This window comes from Ipomoea triloba, chromosome 2, assembly GCF_003576645.1.
Source record: "Ipomoea triloba cultivar NCNSP0323 chromosome 2, ASM357664v1".
NCBI classification, from domain to species: domain Eukaryota; kingdom Viridiplantae; phylum Streptophyta; class Magnoliopsida; order Solanales; family Convolvulaceae; genus Ipomoea; species Ipomoea triloba.
The window spans coordinates 17,519,448-17,537,919 of record NC_044917.1 but is presented as its reverse complement, the minus strand read 5'-3'; the positions used below and the strand labels follow the sequence as shown (position 1 = coordinate 17,537,919).

Genomic DNA, 18,472 nt, shown 5'->3' with positions numbered 1-18,472 from the left:
AAATCGAAATTATGAGCAAAATAACAAGAAATTGAAGAAGAAATGATGCAAAGATGATACCTTGATGCCTTAGAAAGAGTTTGGAGTGGATGGGAGTAGAGTTTATGGCAAAATAGTGAAGTGGAGAGTGAAGGGGGGTTTTTTTCGCAGCAGTTCGGGTAGGGAAGATGGGGAAAAATAAAACATTCGGGGATAAAAAAGGGGGTTGCCGGTTCGGGTCGCCGGGCGACCCGACGTCTCGACGCGTCGAGAGAATCTCTCGACGCGTCGAGAACGTCCAGCGCGCAATTTATTTGCGCGCTGGACGAGTTCGACGCGCGTCGAGAAATTTCTCGATGCGCGTCGAACTTAGGCAGTGAGAAATCCCTTTTTTTTTCAGCTTAGACTCCCAATTTCCTAACTCCTAACAACACCTTATCATCAAACAATGCAAAATATCACTCCAAAAATCACTTATGACACAAAACAAAGGCTCAAAGATCATCAAACATAAAACAATTAACAACTAAATATAGAAATCTAAAAAAAATAAATAAATAAAAATAAAAATGCAAAAATTAGCACAATGCAATAACGCAATACAAACAAATTAAAAAGAACATGGGTTGCCTCCCAAGAAGCGCTCGTTTAAGGTCATGAGCTCGACCCCTTTTTTTTTCTTTCAAGTGTATGTTGGGGAACAAAGGCTAATCACCACTTTAGCCTCAATCTTGGTATCATCATGGTAATGTTTCAATCTTTGGCCATTTGTGGTGAAATCTCCATTTTTCCCCCGAATCACCACAGCTCCAGATGGGTATGCATTGACAACCTCATAAGGTCCCGACCATCTAGACCTTAACTTCCCTGGGAATAGTTTCAACCTTGGGTTGAACAAAAGGACTTTATCACCGGAAACAAACTCCCTCTTGAGAATGTGCTTATCATGCCATTTCTTAGTCCTTTCCTTGTAAATTTGAGCATTCTCATAAGCATCAAGTCTGAATTCCTCCAGCTCATTGAGTTGAAGGAGTCTCTTTTCACCCGCAAGTTTTAAATCCATGTTAAGATTTGTGACCGCCCAGTGTGCTTTGTGTTCCCGCTTCCCCGGCAACGCGCCAATTTGGTCGTAGCATAAAACCACATACAAATACCCGGAGTATTCCGGGGTTATCGAACCACAGGGAAGTGGGGTATCAAGCACTAGTTACTAATTATATTCGCAAGAAGCTATTCCTACGTTCACAATGGATGATTATCTATGGATATGCAAACAAGATAATTAAAATAAGGCAAACGGTTTTTTTGTATTCAAAGAGGTAAAAGCGGGATTTTTGGGAGTTAAAGTGTTTAATCACCTAGTGCCAATCTAAAGTGAAATAATTATTTGGGTTAAACAAGTGTGGAAAATTGCCATCTAAAAGGGAAAGGTTACTCTCGTAACTCAAACCCAAAATACGGTAATTGGAATACTCACTCTCGTGAGCTATGATCGGGACTAAGCAATAAATGGAATACCCACTCTCGTGGGCTATTCACCTCACTCTCGTGAGCTATTCACAATATATCCCTTAACCAAATTGTCCTCTCTCGAGGTACAATAGTCAAGTGCAATTGTGGGTGCTCTTTGATTCATAGACAAATCTAGCAAGGGTACAAGCAATCATATGCATCTAATTACAAGTATCAATAACATAAATCACAATTGCAACACAAGCAATAAACCCAAATAGATATCTCATTAAAACAAAATAAGAACTAGGCACATAGGTTCATAAACACTTTTATACCCAAAAATCCCAAAAGGAAGTTTAGCCTAACATGGCTAAAATAGATCCAACAATTATTCAATAAAGTTCAAAATAGAAAAGAGAAAGGAAGATATTCTCCCAAATGATGCCTCCAAGCTCTTTTCTTTGATCTCCTTTCCAAAAGTTGTGATGATTTCTTCTTTGGCTTTTGGAGATGATGAAGCTTCTTTTCCTTGTTCTCTTTCCCCTTTTTCTGACAAAAACCAGCAGCCAACAGGTAGGGTTTGGGGAGAAATGAAGCCTTAAATAGTGGGATCCAAAACAGGGACAAATCTGGAATTTTGTTCTGGGATGAATAGTGTCCTGGGCAGGATTCTCGACGCGTCGAGAATGTTTCTCGACGCGTCGAGAATAAAATGGCGAAATTTTTATTGCTCTCTGGAAGGTCTCGACGCGTCGAGAGATGTTCTCGACGCGTCGAGAATCTGCGGTGAACAGTACTTTCGGTCCCATTTTGACTTCTCAACACTTTTGATTCCTTTGCATTGCCTTTTTGCTCCCAAGTGGTTATAATGCAGCACTAAACACACCAAAGACACTCAAACCAAGCATTATACCACTTTAAATAAAATAACAAGGAAAAAGCATTGGAAATAACATTTTAATACACAATTAATTATAAAACCTAAATAAAAACACAAGTAAAATAGGTACAAATGAGAGTGTATCAGTAGATTTCTAGAAAAGACAATTTGTTTGCAGTTTACTTGTCATGATAGAAACTCGTGATACCCATTGAATTGAATTGAAATTCTCTATACACCAAAATATTTTTGAAATATAAGATATAAAAATGGGCTGATATGCATAAGTCCTTGAGGTAACTTGCTCTACAATTGTTTGACAAATGCCTACCAGATTTACATAAGCGTTATATGTTTTCACCATTTGATTATCCAATGATATGATATCATCATTATTTTTAGCAAAAAATAAATAAATCAATCAATCAAGTATTATTAAGGTAAGCTGCTATGTAGTTGTTTGACAAATGCCGGTCAAAACTCATGCAGAATGATAGATGTTATTAAGGTAATTAAGCCGCTCTATAGTTGTTTGACAAATGCCTAGCGAATTTGTATACATGTTATATGTTTTCACTGTTTGATTGTGTGATGATATCATCTAGGTTTTTAGAAAAAAATAATAATAAATCAATGTTATTAAGGTAAGCTGCTCTACAATTGTTTCACAATGTCTGCCGGGTTTGACAAATGCTTACTGAAACTAATGCAGAATAACATATGTTATTAGGGTAAGTGTCTCTACATATTTTTGACAAATGCATGTTGGACTTGCATACATGATATATGTTTCTACCGTTTGATTGTCCAATGATATCTTCTTAGTTTTAGCAAAAATAAAATAAAATAAAATAAATGCATTTAACTTTCTTCTAAGAAATAATTAAATACAAAAGACGAAAATGTTTTAATGATATTTATCAATTAAAATTTATCTTTTATGGTTCAGATGAATATTTCTTTGTTGGTGTGTAAAGATATACTAATTATTTAAATATAATGACATAATTAATTAGCTCATTATATATACTAAGTAACTTAATGGTAGTTGGGTATGAGATCCCTCATTTTCTCATTTTATGACCTTTTTAAAGGGTTGTGAAGAAAATAATTCATGCAGAGTCTTGGGAAATAAAATTTGTTTGCAGTTTATTTAGTCATAATAGAAATTCATGTGGTGCCCATTTAATTGAAATTGTCTGTAAACTATTTTTTTTAAAAAAATATATGAAATATAAACTGGCTAATATACATAAGTCCTTGAGCACTCTTCTCTAGTTATTTTCTTCTATTGCTTGTACACTTTACAAAGCATACAATTGTAACTCACAATTGTTTATTTGATTATTAATTGAAGATTTGTATGTAATTAATTATAAGTGTTATAAAACATAAATTGTATAGTTCAATATCATTTTTATAAGTCCAATGAACTTATACTAATATGATTAATGTAACTATTCAATTATTCATTGAAAACCCTTTTTTTAACATCATTTAATCAATCTTATTATAATTATCATTAATAAGAGTTCTATATTCCTCATATAAATTTGCTTTTTTTCTAAGTAAATTTAAAAGAATATGACATGAGAATCTTTCAAGTTTCAAGTTAGATAATCCCAAAGAGAATATTTTCTTCCCAATAACTTTGTCCATGATTGTAGTCCAACATTTCTCTCACAATTATTTATAAATTTCCGTAATCCCTGACTCAGCTCCCATATCTGATTTCTCATTCCTTTTGCAAATTAATTACTATCAAAACATCTAATTCCCACTTGATTATATTGCGTTTTTTTTAAATCATAATTATCCATGAGCATGCATGTGTGCTAATAAGCCCATATTTATTCAAAATGATGTCCAATTACTAACTCTTGCCAGTGAAGATGATTCGCAACCAATACAGTTGATATATAATAACATTTTCTTAAGAATTACAAGTAAATTACTTCATTAAAAAAAATATTACTTGTAAATTACAAGTCCACTATACCAGCTCTGGATCTGCCTACACTACAAGAAAAATCGCGATTCGCGACGGAATTTTTCCGTCGCGAAACGGGATTTGCGACGGAATCGCGACGGAATTTGTTTCGTCGTGTATCGGCTCGTCGTATCTTCGTTTGCAACGGAAAAATTCCGTCGCAATTCCGTCGCAATTTGGCTATGAAATATTAAAAAAAAATTAGAGTATCCGCGACTGTTCTTTGTACAACAGACGCGGATACCTTTAAAAAATTAAAAAAAAAACAAAACAAAACAATAATATTCCTTTTTGCACACAATACAAAAAACTATGAAATTACAATTTCAAAAATTATATACTTCACTCTAAAACTAAAAAATAATCAATGAAATTACAAATTTACAATTTCAAATTAAAAATAATTGAAAGCTACAAAAGAGAAGAATGAAAGTACAGATTTACAATTCAAATTAAAAATAATTGAAAGTTAGAAAAGAATGAAATTACATATTTAAAGTTCCAAACCAAATACTCTGGAATGAAAATCCAGATAATTCTCCAAGGGAAGAATGGATTTGTAACAGGGGGCATTTGTGTTTCTTCTTCAAGTTCCTAAATGTTAAACAAGATAAAAACCATATTAACTATTAAGTATTGACAAGATAAAAACCATATTAAGTATTGAGCCTCTATCTTAATGATAAAATATATTACTTTCACCAAAAAAAATGATAAAATATATTACACAATACACACCAGTATGAGTTCATTACATAGTAATAATAACAACAGTCTTAGATCAACATTAAAATTAAATATCCTCCACTCATTATGAATTTCAAACCAATTTCCATTCGTCAAGTGAAGGAAAAACAAAGAGACTAGTTATGCATTATACATTGCTCATGATTCTAATGTTCATTGCAATTTAAAGGTAATGTTCATTTGAATTTTCTTTGAAGTAAATAGTCATAAAAATTATAAATAACATTCATAACAGGAAGAGGGTCACAACTCAAAGGTTCATAGCATACCAACTGCAAAGTATAGACTATAGATATATCTGACTAATGGCTTTTCAAGACTATACAATCAAAAGTGACTCACCTGGTGCAGAGACAGCATTATCATATGCCATTATGTTCTCAGGTTGAAGAGCATTTTGATGTCCTATGACTACATTAAGCCTTGATAGGGCCTCTGCATAATAGAGATGAGGTCAATTTAATTGATGACAATCTCATCTATTAACTTCTCCCCATTCAAGTAAGTAACATGAAAAACTGTATTCATAGGAAAAGAATTGAAACAGCAAAATCAACACAAGTTTAAGGATATGGCTGCTCAAATGGGAAAAAAAGCATCCAATAGTGGGAAAAAAAAAGCATCCAAGAAAATGATCATAGAAACTCTGTATATGTGAAAATGCAGTTCAGCAAGCCAATAAAAATAAGTATAAATAACAAATAATGGAATTAATGATTAAGCATTTTCTATAATTAAGTTAAGGCAAATGTATAATTTAGAAAAAAAAATACAAAGCTTTTTCTATGATCCAAGCTGACCATTCAGTTGTATGCCTTATCTACTTTAAACCAATTTTGCCTAAGTACCAGGTTGTGTAGGACACAATAGGTGAGTTCAGAATATTATCAGTGGATGTTGCATTTACATCTAGTGTTTTTCTTTCAATGTAGCATGCATGAAACACCTTTATCCCATTATCCAACATTTTAAAAAGAATTATTCTCACATTTATAAACAACCTTATATTTATATTAAAATAAAGATAAATGTGCAGGTTTTCACTTTGGACTGTTCTCACATTAATCTTAAGCAATTCACTTTGGACTATTTGTTTATAGTTTAGGCAAGTATGGATCTACAGCGCAAGTTCTACTACTGATTGCAATACATCAGCATAACACAATGGATTTAATATCTACAAAATGAATTCAATTAAAATTCACAACTTAATCTGTGCTAGGTAAAGGTATCAACTTCGCCAAATTCAAATATTCACAGAACAGGGAAAGACTGCTGAATTCAACCAATTTTTTTCGCCAAAACAACACAATGCACTAATTTACAAGTTTCAAATATGGCAAATTCACTAATAAAATTACATTAAAAGAGAAATATAGGAATTTAGGGCAAAATGAAATTAGGAATTTATGGACTCAATAATTTAGTAATTAGGGTTTAGCATTTAGAGTAATAGAACTAACCAGCTTGGAAAGACGAATGAAGCAGCGGAAATCATTCAATGACAGACCCTGGCGGCGACGTTTCTGTCGGAGACAATGGGCGATAGTCGTCAGTGGTTGTGGCAGAGGAGCGAAACTGATTGGAGGCGTTGGGCCATGGGCGCCGATTGGCAAAGGAGCGAAACTGATTGCGTGCTTGCTGAAACAGAGAAGAGATTAGGCTTGGACGTCGGCGAGGTGGAGATTGCGACAGCGGGGAGGATTCTTGGACGGCGGCGACTGGCGTGCGGCTTTGAGGCAGAGAAGAGAGGGCATGAGGACTGGCGAGAGGCTTAGGGAAATTTTGGGGCTGTGGTGCTGACAACACTAGGTTAAGAACTTAAATGTTAACTTGAAATAAAATTTAAGAAATAATTGCGATGGAATTAATTCAGTCGTTAATTCCGTCGCAATGTTTAATTTTATTTAAAAAAATCTTTTTTTCGCGACGGACACAAATTCCGTCGTCATTTCCGTCGTCATTTCGTGACGGAACTAAGATCGGTTGTAAATTCGGTCGCGAATTTTTTGCCGCCAAGTTTTCGCGGGTTTTATTTTCTATTTGCGCTAAAATTCACGACGGAATTATTTTCCGTCGCGAATTCCGTCGTTAATTTGCAACGGAAGTTAATTTCGTCGCGATTCCGTCGCTATATCGCAACGGAATTATTTCCGTCGCGATTTTCCGTCGCGAATCGCGATTTTTCTTGTAGTGCTACTGCTTACTCTGGATCAACGCCAGTGATTGTTTAAATCAAATTAAACCAAGTCTCATTGATCCACGATTTATGGGGTTGATCTACACTACTGGTTGGAGCTTCAATTAAGGAAATAACAGCAGCTAAAGTTGAGGTTTAATTGGTTGGATCCTTGGCTATATAAAGAGCTCTAGAACTTGGGATTCAGTGCACAATTTACTACATCTATATTCCAGAGATTACGTTAGAACTATATGCAGGTTTTTTCTATTATTTTGAGTGTTATTATCAGCTTGGAAGTGTATTTGGTGGTTCGACCTTGTTGGTGATCAACTATGCAACGCAAAGAGTCAGCTTGAAGATGATGAAGGCTTAGCTAGGAGTACTTTTTGTAACGATTACTGTAGTATGTTTGTGATCATCTAGTGGATTGAGCTGACGTGAAGTGCCCCGCAGACGTAGGCTTGGGAGCTCCGAACTACGTAAACAATTCCGGTGTCTGGTTCTATTTTTGTTGCTCTATTGTTTTATGTTTTATTTATCTGTTTCTAATTTATTAATGTTTTCAGATAAATAATTCTTATTAAAATAAAGTAGGAACCTTAAGCTTATATTATACATTCAAGATCCACAGTACAATTTCAAATCTAATACACACAAACACAACAAACATGAAATTACTTAGTATATGATTAGCTAATAGTTAATTTTGTCATTATGGATTTTTTTTTTTTTGAGAATTTGTGTCATTGTGTTTTGATTTCTCAAGATGTTCAATTATGTTTGTACAAAATTGTGCCAACTATTAGCTTTCATTAATTGCGAATTGAGAAGAATTGGCTACTCATTTTGTTTACTTGCAAACTTGTAATGGTCATATGTTGTATATTGAAGGAACGTGTTAGACATTGTACTATGTTAAGATATGTAAAATATTAATTAGTTTAATATATGTTAAATTTGTCACTATATTTATATTTGGTTGTTATACAACTAATAAGCCTATAAATATAGGCTCTTGAAGTTCCTATTGTATGTTACTAGTCATATTAATTTTGAGGATCCATGGATCTGCTCCACGAATTATTGAGGATTAGCGAGCACTGCGCTCGTGCTTTCCATGGATTTGCTCCAGGAACGGCCATTGGTGAAGGATCGACGAGCTCTGCGCTTGTGCTTTCTGCGAATCTGCTCCGAAAACTTTTATTAAAAACTACAAACTGAGAATTAATGAGTGCTTTGCTCAAAATCTTCACGGATCTGCTCCGTGTAACGCTTAATTGGCTAGACTTTGAGAGCTCTGCGCTCGGATTGAACGGCGGATTGAACAACGTAACTGTTTTCGGCAGATTTACTCCTCTACGGAGTGAAGATCCTCTGTGGATCTGTTGCTGGAGACAAGCACGCAGCTCAATGATCTCCAAGCGCCGACTCACCGGTACTGGAAGCTACGGCGGCATTGCTTCCTCATCGGCGCTGGAAGCTACGACGGCATTGCTTCCTCACCGGCACTAGAAGCTACGGCGGCATTGCTTCCTCGCCGGTGCTCTGACACCATATTGGAATGTGAAGATACAGTTTAGGGAGAAAGTAATCTGTTATATTGATGAATGTAAAATGAAAGCTTATAGTTAACCATGAAAAAGAAAGCTAGTACAATATATATATATATATATATATATATATATATATATATATATATATATATAAGCGAGTAACGAATTAACAGAGAAGGGGAAGTGGAAATGTAAATGTACACAAATGGCCTTGAATATTTCTTCTAACAGTAGCTTCATCCTCCAACAATCTCATAAATTTGACAATATTATTGTGGAGACTAACACTTTACAGGTGGTCCAAGGCCTAAATTCAACTTTGGGAGGCTCCCCTTATCATTTAGTTTTAGCTGAGATTAAATACTTGTTGAGTAGCTTTACTTATGTCAGTTTAATGTTTACTAGGCGATCTGTGAATCAGGCAGCCCATGATCTTGCTAGGCAGTCTGTTTCTATGTCTGATTGCTCGGAGTGGTTCAATAACCCCTATAACATCATTTGTAATGCTTTTTATGCTGATTTGAATTAATATAATGCTTTATTTTCAAAAAAAAAACAAAAAAAAACTTAATCTCTAACACCTACATCTACATTAGCCATCCATAATACTAGAAAAGTAAAGAAAAGGAACTAAATCAAGTCAAAAGTAATCCCAAGCAACACAATTGATGAATTAAAATTCCATAATTAATTAATCTACACACATCTCCGATCCCTAATTAAGAAAACTAAACTAAATGCCCTAAAACACCAAAAGGGTGACCTAATATAAGTAGAATATAATTCATGTATCGAGAAATTATGTGAAAGATTCTTGTTAAATGTAGTTTACCTGTATAATTCATAAAACACAAAATAAATAAAAGGAGTAAGGTCAAATAGGACCTCAAATATTAGCAAAACAAAAACTATACTATCAAACTATAAAAAATTACAATTACATACTGATAAGATCATGCAAATGAAATGGCTCCTCTTATCATTTTTTTTTAACAATACAAAACCGATTGACTACCACCTCATCATAATATTGCTTGTTTTCAATGTTGCAGTAGGCGCTAGGTACTAGTCGGATGCCCGGGCAGCCCCTAGCGCTTAAGCGAGGTGGACGCCTAAAATTTTAAAGAAAAAAAATCTTAGCAGATTGACAACTTCTAAAGAAAAAAAATATATAATTCAATTCACATTTACAATAAACAAGTTTTTAATTCAAAATTCACCATGCTCAAAAAATCCAAAAAAAAAAAAAAAAAAGAAAAGAAAGACCCTTTTCAATGGTCTACACTGGCTAATGCTGCCACAACATTTTCAAATCTCTCAACAAAATTTATTTTTATGATTTTAAGCATCTAACATCTATCACTAATCATCATTATTGAATAATAAACTATGCATTTATATAGGTAAGAAATGATCAAAAAATGCATACTGTAAATTAGAAAAGAAAACATATATATTAGATTAAGGATACTGCCACTGGGATTAATTATGGAATAATCAATAAATTGGATTATAGAATCATTGAATCAATAAATTAATCAAGTATGGGAGAATGGTTAAGTATGAAAGAATTAATGAAAGCATGAAAGTTGAAACAATGGATTACGTACAGCAGACAACAGACGACAAATTGGGGCTTATGGCATACCCTAAACCTAGAATAAATTCCACATCACAGAAATTAAAATTAGGGCATTGAACATATTCATAGAATAGATTGGAGCTTAGGGCATACCGTAAAACTAGAATAAATTTCACATAATAGAAATCAAAATTAAGGCTTTAGTCATATTCACAGAATAAATTGGGGCTTTCGGCTTTCACCACAATCCAATAAGTATCCAACGATTAACAAAGATAGAAAAACATGAAACCACAAACAACTAAAAAAGCGTATAGGGCTTCAACCAATGTTGAGTTTAAACTAAGAGCAACTGAGTATGTGATATACAAACTAGACTACTAGAATATATGGAAGGGTTAGAAGATGATATACAAACTAGACTACTAGAATATATGGAAGGGTTAGAAGATGAGAGACTGAGATTATAGACTTGAGATAATCTGAGAAGGAAAGAACAAGCGCGGCGGCGCAAAGTTCTAGAACTGAATACAGGTAGGGCTATTGGAGTAATTTCACAAAACTTATTTTTATCCCTTTTTTCTATTTTTCTATTTTCATTTCCAATATTTTTCTATTTTCATTTCCAACGAATACACTATTGATCTTTCTCTAGTTTTCATTTCACGACATTAATTCCGATCTCAAGTTGTAGCTCCAATCTTCCAACCATGTCTTGGCTTAGAATACCACATAGGGATGGCCTATAATCTAGTTTGAGATAGGTACAAATAATGTATATACTAATATACTACCTGTGTAAAGTTCATATCGAGTTCAAGTACGGCGTGTGTAGATCATATCATTAAGTTTTGTGTGTTTCGGAATGGCTTATTTCATATTTGGCCATTTGCTAAGTATTTTTGTTTATAATTTATGTTTCCTAATTTTACTGGATTATATCCTGGACTCCATAAAATTAGCCACAAAGTCCATAAGGATGTAAATGGAGCATAAACCAAACTCCCACCTTCTGCTGAAAGAAACCCTTAAATAAATCTTCTCATCTACTAGACCTAGGAGCTGCTAACTATTTTCTTGTTTTAATTTACATTAGCTTTGCAACAATGAAGAACCAAAGCACAACCATGAATACAATCTGAGAGAGGTTTGATCTTACATGAGCACACCATAACTTAGGTTGTGTTTGGATGCCCTTGGAAAACCCAGCCAACGAAGATTTATGTTGATTGCGGAAAATCACCCGAAAATGGCGAAAAATTACTTCGGCAAATTTGGGCGGAAGTCATTTTTCATCATTCACTACCACTTCAACCGTATGGTTTTCGGCGGAAACCATACCATGGTTTACGCCAGAAACCAAAATGCTCTGGTTTTCGGTGTAGAAGAAGAGCCTGCTATGGTTCCCCGTCGTAAACCAGAGCACTGCTCTGGTCCGGCAGAACGAATTTTCACGTGGTTTATATGTTAAAAGAGGTATAACTTCAACGTAAATATTATTGTATACATTTTTTTTTCTTAAAAAATATCTATACTAAAAAATATATTTTACAATTTACTAACTGAAAAGTACACACTATTTTACGATATTTTCGGTTTCAAATCAAATGGGTTGTCCTATATGTTAATTGTTAAGGTAACATTGCTTTTGATTAGTACGTACTATAAATTAGTAAGATAAGTTACAAGTCATCATGACTTATGCTATGAAATATGAATTAGTGGCTTTCATTGTCACTTTGAGCTTTCTCCCTAGTGCAAATGTTACAAGTGGCGGTACAACGTCGTCAATTTGCTGGTACTTGATCTTTAAAATCGATACAAATTTATCCCAATCCGAAAATTCCTGCACACAATGCAAATATTACATGATATAAACTCTACGATGCACATAGAGTGATGCGCACACACGAATGATTCCAAAACTTGTCATGTTAAAAAAGAAAATGTGCATGTACATGAGATTGACCATATTATCAAACATAAATTATCCTATGTTGTATAGGATAACTTAGTAAGCTAAGTTACAAGTCATCATGGCTTAATGATGGACAATTTTAATAATGTCCTCGCAAGTGCACAAATCAGTTGTAGTGATAATGTGCAATAGCAAGGGTCAAACCCACAGGAAAATGATACAATGCGATTTAATAACTTAAAATTAAACTAACTTAACAATTTAAAGTGTTCAAAGCTAATTGAGAATCAAGGTGTACTTAACCAAATAAAACAGCAAGTGAAAAACGAACGCAGGAAAAACAATTGAATAACCACGAAATGAAATAGCAACAAGGGAATAAAAGACTAGGATCATGAATCAATTACCATTACTTATCTTGCAGATTAGTTTAACTTGCCAACCAAATTAAGGGTTCGTTCTAACTGCTATATGACTAATACGTATGGCGTTCAAAATAGTCACGTGCTTTAATCATTCGTATGCTTAATACATTTATTGAAATAATTAAAACTCATTTAGCCTAGAAGAACTTACGGAATACCCGGGTTATGAACCAAATAGTCAATCTGATAAAACAATCAAATGATCTACTCGTTTACCCTTGGGAGCATGGAATTAATAGGCCTGATATCTACACTAAGAATTTCCTCAATTCAGTTCAATTATGTTAAAGTTGATCACCTAGTAACACAACCAATTACTAAAATATGATCAAAGGGCAAAACTCAATTCAATTGGTACAATTAAACAATTACTACACAATGTTCATGGTAAATTAATCGTGTCCCTAAATAAGAAATTTCAGCTGATCATTATAATAAAGGAACCACGGTTAACCAGTACTTTAGCACTAAGCACTATAATTAACAATTAACATTCACAGAATGAATTGAAAAAAATAGAATTGCTAAGTCCAAGTACATAGAACAAATTGCAGCTCAAATTAAGGGAAAAAGAAAACCAGAATCGTGATGTGGCAATTGCTAATCTACTGCGATTAATCTGCTGTGCCCAGACTCTGAACGCTGCCACCACGCCGCCAAACCAGAGCTGCCCAGAAACGGTTTCCGTCCACCGGAAATCTCCGCCGCACCAAAAATATTACCGCCGTGGGGAAGCTTAGAACCGCCTCCTGAATTAGTCCGGGCCAATTGATGATGAAAAACAATGAACTGTGGCTTCCTTTTTATACTGCTTAGCCCATCGATTTCAACGCGCAACCGTCGCCGCTGATGAGCCGGATCTCCCAAAGACCAGGTAAAGCTCTAATTCGCTCTTCTCCCCAAGCTTCTCGTTCGGCGCTATTTTTGACAGGAATGTGCTCGTTGGATGGATTGCCGTTAAGAAGCGGTAGTTATGCCGTGGACCCAGGTCCACCTTGCAAGGTGGACCTGGGTCCAATACGACATCGTTTTAAAATTTTGTTTAAAAAAAATAAAAAATTAATGGCGGCTCCTCATCGCAACAGAACACAAACTCAACATTCACAGACTCTATACTCCACATTCACAAATTGAAAACTCCACATTCACACATTACAGGGCTATATGTTTAGTAACTATATTACCACTATTATGCATTCACACATTTAAAGCTCTATATTCATAGGTCCTATACTCTATATTCACAACTTTGGAACTTCACATTCACACATTACAGGGCTACAAGTTGCTAGAACTCTGTTAACTCTAGTACAGATTCACACATTCATAACTCTACATTCACAAATTCTATACTCCACATTCACAATTTGAAACCTCCATATTCACACATTTCAAGGCAGCTAGAACTCTGTTAACTCTATTACAGATTCACACATTCATAACTCTACATTCACAAATTCTATACTCCATATTCACAATTTGAAACCTCCACATTCACACATTTCAAGGCTATACGTTTAGTAATTTTTTTTTTTAAATATAGTGAAACGGGACCCAGGTCCACCTTGCAGGGTGGACGTGGGTCCACGACATAATTTGCGGTTAAGAAGATGCTGGGTGGCAACACTTGCGTGTATAGGGTGAAATGTCAAAAGATATTTGTATGATAAAACGGAAAGTCTGTGACTCCCCGAGTGTCGGTCTCGAAGGAGGGATGTGGAGGTGTGTCAAACATTCGGGAGTTTACTTGATTGGATCATGCATAGGACTCGAGTGTGGTGAAGGGTGATTTGTGAGTGAGAGTAGTTCATTGGTTGGTTTGAGTGCAAGAGAGTAGTAAAATAAAAGTGATTTTGTGAATATGTAAAAGGGGTAGGGATTGGATAGTGTTCATGAATATTGCATAGTGAGAGTCTAAGGTCATGGATTAGGATTGCTAGGATATTGTCTATTCAAGAGTGTGTTGTCTTAGTCCTTTTCCACCTTGTGTACTAAGGCTTCTTTGACTTAGGAGTGCCTTCAAGCATCCAAAGCTCTAAGAAGAATTTTATCAAACACTTAAGCTACACACTATCCTACTATTCTTAAGAAGTCCATAGGAACTTTGATTGTGTAAAGCTTCAAATCCTAACTCTAATCAAAGACATGAAAGAGTCAAGAACTCAATCTCTCATCTAGATTGGCCAAATCCAAACAAGATCTCATCAAAACAACAATCAAAAGACAAGAATAGATAATCCATCAACACAAACTCATAGATCCAAGATATAGAGATAAGATCATCACAAAAGCTAATCTTGTCCAATTGATTGTCCAATAATATCATCTTGGTTTATCTAAAAAAAAAAAACAACAAAAAAAAACAAACAAACTACATATGTTATTAAGGTAAGCTAATCTTCAGCCTGCAGAATTTTTATACATGTTATATATTTTCGCGGTTTGATCGTCCATTTATATCATCTTGTTTGATAAATGCTTGCATACACGTTATATGTTTTCACCATTTGATTGTCCAATGATATCCTCTTGGTTTTTAGCAAAAAAAAAAAAAAAATCACATGTGTGCAAATATTTTCTAACAAATAAATATGAAAGATGAAAATAGTAATGATATTATCAATCAAAGTTTATCTTTAATACTTCAAATTAATATTTCTTTGTGGGTGTGCAAAGATATACTCATTATATAAATATAATTACATAATTAATTAGCTAATTAAATATTCTAAGTAATTTAATGGTAGTTGGGTACGAGATTAGTCATTTTATGATCGCTTTTAAAGGGCTGTGAGGAAAATAATTTATGTAGATGGTCGTAGCATAAAACCACATACAAATACCCGGAGTATTCCGGGGTTATCGAACCACAGGGAAGTGGGGTATCAAGCACTAGTTACTAATTATATTCGCAAGAAGCTATTCCTACGTTCACAATGGATGATTATCTATGGATATGCAAACAAGATAATTAAAATAAGGCAAACGGTTTTTTTGTATTCAAAGAGGTAAAAGCGGGATTTTTGGGAGTTAAAGTGTTTAATCACCTAGTGCCAATCTAAAGTGAAATAATTATTTGGGTTAAACAAGTGTGGAAAATTGCCATCTAAAAGGGAAAGGTTACTCTCGTAACTCAAACCCAAAATACGGTAATTGGAATACTCACTCTCGTGAGCTATTCACAATATAAGATCGGGACTAAGCAATAAATGGAATACCCACTCTCGTGGGCTATTCACAAATGGAATACTCACTCTCGTGAGCTATTCACAATATATCCCTTAACCAAATTGTCCTCTCTCGAGGTACAATAGTCAAGTGCAATTGTGGGTGCTCTTTGATTCATAGACAAATCTAGCAAGGGTACAAGCAATCATATGCATCTAATTACAAGTATCAATAACATAAATCACAATTGCAACACAAGCAATAAACCCAAATAGATATTCATTAAAACAAAATAAGAACTAGGCACATAGGTTCATAAACACTTTTATACCCAAAAATCCCAAAAGGAAGTTTAGCCTAACATGGCTAAAATAGATCCAACAATTATTCAATAAAGTTCAAATAGAAAAGAGAAAGGAAGATATTCTCCCAAATGATGCCTCCAAGCTCTTTTCTTTGATCTCCTTTCAAAAGTTGTGATGATTTCTTCTTTGGCTTTTGGAGATGATGAAGCTTCTTTTCCTTGTTCTCTTTCCCCTTTTTCTGACAAAAACCAGCAGCCAACAGGTAGGGTTTGGGGAGAAATGAAGCCTTAAATAGTGGGATCCAAAACAGGGACAAATCTGGAATTTTGTTCTGGGATGAATAGTGTCCTGGGCAGGATTCTCGACGCGTCGAGAATGTTTCTCTCGAGAATAAAATGGCGAAATTTTTATTGCTCTCTGGAAGGTCTCGACGCGTCGAGAGATTTCTCGACGCGTCGAGAATCTGCGGTGAACAGTACTTTCGGTCCCATTTTGACTTCTCAACACTTTTGATTCCTTTGCATTGCCTTTTTGCTCCCAAGTGGTTATAATGCAGCACTAAACACACCAAAGACACTCAAACCAAGCATTATACCACTTTAAATAAAATAACAAGGAAAAAGCATTGGAAATAACATTTTAATACACAATTAATTATAAAACCTAAATAAAAACACAAGTAAAATAGGTACAAATGAGAGTGTATCAAACTCCCCCACACTTAAGATCTTGCTTGTCCTCAAGCAAAATAAGAAAATAAATCACAAGTCCGGCATAAATTTTCATACTCTCTCTTGTACCTCCGGTCATACCACAAAGCCAACAAGATCCATTCCCAAGCCAACATTCAAGCACCAAAATTATTAGTTAGTGACAAACCCAGTGTGTGCACCTACTCAGTTAGGTTTATGCAGAATTTGGTATTGAGAAGAACATCCCAAAAGCTTGCCTTTCACACTCCTCTAATACAGACCTAAAAATGCATGCAAAGATCAAGTAGGTCTTTATTGAGCTTATAACGGGCTAGAGGTTAAGGGCTAACAAAGAAGGGGTATGGAAGATACACAAAACGGAGAGAAGTTCACAATTATTCACATTTAAAGCTAGAAAGTTTGATGAAAACCAGGAGCATAATGCAAAGACGAAACGAAGCAATCCTAAGGAATAGTGGGGGTCAATTACAAACTCTACAAGAAAAATAAAATAAACAACTAAGCTATAATTTTCATTTTTTTTTTTTTTTTTTGAATTCATAAGAACAAATTAACAAAATACATTACAAAAGATGAAGAGGACCCCCACACTTGAACTTTTCAAAGATAGGATTACTTTCGAGATAAAAGCTCCAAAAATTCTCTTCTACAAGAATATCAAAGAATAAAAGTTACATTCTCTCAAGGGCGAAAGGAAATGTTTTTGGTCAAGGGTTAAGGGTTTAATAATGAGGGTTTAACAAGAAAAACAATTCACAAAGAGGGGTTTAAGTGCTTAGCACTTAATAAACAAATAAAAAGGCACAAGGGGACACGAGGGATAATAAAAACACATCGGGTGAAAAGGTTTAAAAGGCTAGGGGTAAACAAAAATGGCCTAAATCATTTCTAAGCATGCAAGAATTAGACTACACTTGAGGAGTATTAAGGCAAGTTCTAGAACATCAACCAACACCGGAGTTCCACATAATCATTCACTAGCACAACACTAACCACTGGATTGAAAATTAGTTCAGTTTATTGGGTGGTTAACAAGGATATTGGTAAGGGAATGAAGCAAGTTCAACCAAAACGATCCACAAACCCACAAGAGAGAGTAATAATAACTATGCCGACAAGTGATTCAAGCAAAAATTTGAGTCATCCAAGCAAGATCAAGAGAAAGCTAAGACAAAACGAAAAAGAAATAACATAAAATGAAATAGTCTAAACCCTCCCCCACACTTAAATTCTACATTGTCCCCAATGTAGCAAATTAAATCAAAAGAGGGGTTATGAGATACATCCCTGAAGTGTCACTGCTGATCTGCATCATCCGGTGGTGGTGGGAAATGAGGCCTGTAGTAGTCTGGAATGTACTGGGGATCCTGAAGCCATGGTGGTGGTGGTGGGAAATGAGGAGTAAAGCCTAGGCCGCTTGATTTTGTTGATACGTAGATGTACCAACATACCAGTTTATTTCATCACTTCTCCTCATGAATTCCTCTTGCTTGTAATGAACTGTTGCATATTGATTGTTGAGGAATTTGAGGTTGCGCTGGCATAGGATTAGGGTCACCATATCTGCATTTTCAG

At 34.8% G+C, this 18,472-nt stretch overlaps 1 protein-coding gene and 1 long non-coding RNA gene across 2 annotated transcripts; both read right to left on the bottom strand.

The window, feature by feature from the left end:
• Window positions 1-661: 661 nt before the first annotated feature.
• Window positions 662-1,042, bottom strand: LOC116010846. The gene has a single exon (XM_031250345.1). It carries the CDS (start codon window positions 1,040-1,042, stop codon window positions 662-664), a length of 381 nt encoding a protein of 126 aa, XP_031106205.1.
• A 3,656-nt stretch (window positions 1,043-4,698) lies between these two features.
• Window positions 4,699-6,832, bottom strand: LOC116011197. The gene is made up of 3 exons (XR_004096990.1): window positions 6,515-6,832; window positions 5,394-5,486; window positions 4,699-4,898 (listed from the first exon to the last, which is right to left on the bottom strand). It is a non-coding gene; the product is annotated as an uncharacterized LOC116011197 (long non-coding RNA).
• Window positions 6,833-18,472: the final 11,640 nt, after the last annotated feature.